Below are 2,502 nucleotides of genomic sequence, written 5' to 3' on the forward strand. Positions count from 1 at the left end.
AGTCTAGGGGCATCTGCGTCTTCTGTTAGTCTTTCAGCACTGTGCCCGTGTCACCATTGAATAAGCAAAAGCTTGCTTTAAAGATTTACAGGGCATTGTAAATCAGCAAAGGAAGATTGCGTGACGTGGAAGGTGGATGTAGGCTCCAGACGCAGCAGACGATAAGAAAAGTAAGCTTACATGCTGTAAAAATAAGAAAATAAAAACAAAAACAAAAAGGCCTAGCATGACCAGGTTTTTGAAGACCCGCACTAACACGCACAATCTGCGAAATGTAATAATCATGCATGACGAAATGTAAGAAGGGACCACGTGTTTTATTCAGATAAAAATCATGCAAACCGATAAGTTCCACTCGAACATATCAATAAAGACAACGTTGCCACGGGCGAGTTGCGCTTGCGCGCGGAAGGCATGGACAGACAGTCTCACAGGGCCTGCAAAGAACAATACAAATTAGAGCCAGAAGGATAGTGGCCTAAAAGAGGGAGACGTATCAAGTATAGCAGTAGCAATTGTATGACAGTCTTGTGAAGTTCGGTTTGGTGAAAACACCTCGCAACAGGAAATGCACAACCCTCGCGGTTCGAAACGTCAGTGTTTACAGCGGTATGTTCACAACGTCGTTTACAAGTTGGACAGCACAGCTCGCACTACAGTTGTAAACTTTATTTTAGACCAAACGGTGCAGCGGTGGAACGCTTTACGACAGGCGTAGTCAATACGCACACGTTTGCCGAGAGTAGAACCAGCAAACTAAATATGAGCTGCAGAACCGACAATTGACAGGCAGGGAACTTCTACCCGGAGGGTTAAGTACGTGGGACCTTGAGAACTATTCGAGTGTTGACGTTACGCAACAGCTTTTCGATTAGTCGGAAACGACTAGACCACTAAGGCCAACCGTGCCTAGCAGAAGCAGGCAGAAAATTCGATCTGCATTAGCAACTTCACGAGAAATATTTGGTTAACACGAGTGAGGACGAAGCAACGGGAATAGAACAAGGGCCTAAAGAAACAAAGGTCACAAGACGAGCACTGTCTTCTTGTGGCCGCTTGTCTGTTCCCGTCTATCACACTGTTTCATCCTCAAAGCTAGTGTGTTCAACCGAATGAATTAAAGTAAGACTGGCGCTACACTCACCGTCGACTTGTCATGGTCGGACTCGTCATCCGGAGATTCCGGACCCTTGTCCTGACGCAGACTGTGGTGGCGGCGCTTCTTTGTCGGCGACTGCTTCTTTGCGTCGGCTCCAGCATTGTCACCGTCATCATCGGAAAAGGGTTCGAGTGTTTCCGAGGACGCCGCCGTTTCAGATATATCGGCGAGGGTGTCCGCTGATCCGGCAGAATCCCGGGTCGTGCTCTTCGGGTACGACTCCGCGGACGAGCCCGTCAACGGCAGGGTCGAGGATATCGAGGAGCGCTCGCTGAAGCTATCGATAGAGCGGTCGGATGGCCTGGATTCGCTGGACGAACTGCTCTTGGGCAAGGGAGACTCTTCGGACACCGATGGATCCGTCAGCTTCAGCGAGGAGCAAGGGGAGTTTGTGCAGTGACTCGACGAGGACGGATCCATCGGAGGCAGCGACACAGACGCGGCGATGTCTGTGCTGTAGTCCACAGGACTACGAGGTTCACTACTGCTGAAGTCCATCGGTGACAGCGGTGCCTGTGAGTGCGGATCATCCGACTTGTCTGGTCTGCTCAAGTCAACCGAGGCCTTGGTCGAGCCCGCCGTCTCATGTGGAGGCCGGAAACAGTCGTCCGGACTTATCAAAGATGAACAAGTCAACTCCGAAAGGGTTCCAGTGCCACTAAAGCATTCTAGCTGGTCCTCCAGAACAACGCCGAGGCCAGTTTCCGACGAAGACGTGCTGGGATCGGTTGCCTGCGAAGTCGGATCGCGGGGCAGTGACTCTGCGAATGTGTCGTCGGCGATTTCTTCAGGCATGCTCCCGGAGGACAGCGTAGCCGAAGAAGACAGGGGCGGGTGCTTGCCTGCCACCGCTTTGGTGTCGCTCGGTTGCTTGCCCGAGCTGGAATCTGGCTTGCTACCGTCGGCGGATGGCGTAGCAGGCGACGTGTCAGTCGACGTGCTGCAGCAGGAAGATTCTTCCCTACATCCAGCTTCCAGAAGTCTCTTCAGGCAGTCGTCGCACTTACCACATTCGCAGGAGGGCTGCATGGCCTGTGTGAAGGAAAGGCTTTCCGAAAATGATTCCTTTCTCGTGCAGGATGGTCGCTGCCTGCGTGCCGTTCACGCTGCGACGTTTAGCGCAATGCAACTAACTCGAAATGCTCGCACTAAATATAAGGCTGAATGCGTGTGGCGTCAACGAAATGACGAAGCCGTCGGTGCGTACCACATCTCACTGTTTGTCGCAGTTTGTGCCGGTGAAAGTTATCGCGTTATCACGTTAACGTAACACGTTATCACGCATATACGTCGAGTAAACGTGTGCAGGTGCGCATAGTGAAATCGTAACTCCCAACTTCAAT

General features: G+C 51.7%; 1 protein-coding gene across 1 annotated transcript; it reads right to left on the bottom strand.

The window, feature by feature from the left end:
- Positions 1 to 302: 302 nt before the first annotated feature.
- On the bottom strand, positions 303 to 2,293 carry LOC119165821 (uncharacterized). The gene is made up of 2 exons (XM_037417858.2): positions 1,145 to 2,293; positions 303 to 437 (listed from the first exon to the last, which is right to left on the bottom strand). Exons 1-2 carry the CDS (start codon positions 2,186 to 2,188, stop codon positions 429 to 431), a joined length of 1,053 nt encoding a protein of 350 aa, XP_037273755.2. The 5' UTR covers positions 2,189 to 2,293; the 3' UTR covers positions 303 to 428.
- Between the last annotated feature and the right edge of the window lie 209 nt (positions 2,294 to 2,502).

The sequence above is a fragment of the Rhipicephalus microplus genome, chromosome 8 (genome assembly GCF_043290135.1).
Source record: "Rhipicephalus microplus isolate Deutch F79 chromosome 8, USDA_Rmic, whole genome shotgun sequence".
Taxonomy (NCBI): domain Eukaryota; kingdom Metazoa; phylum Arthropoda; class Arachnida; order Ixodida; family Ixodidae; genus Rhipicephalus; species Rhipicephalus microplus.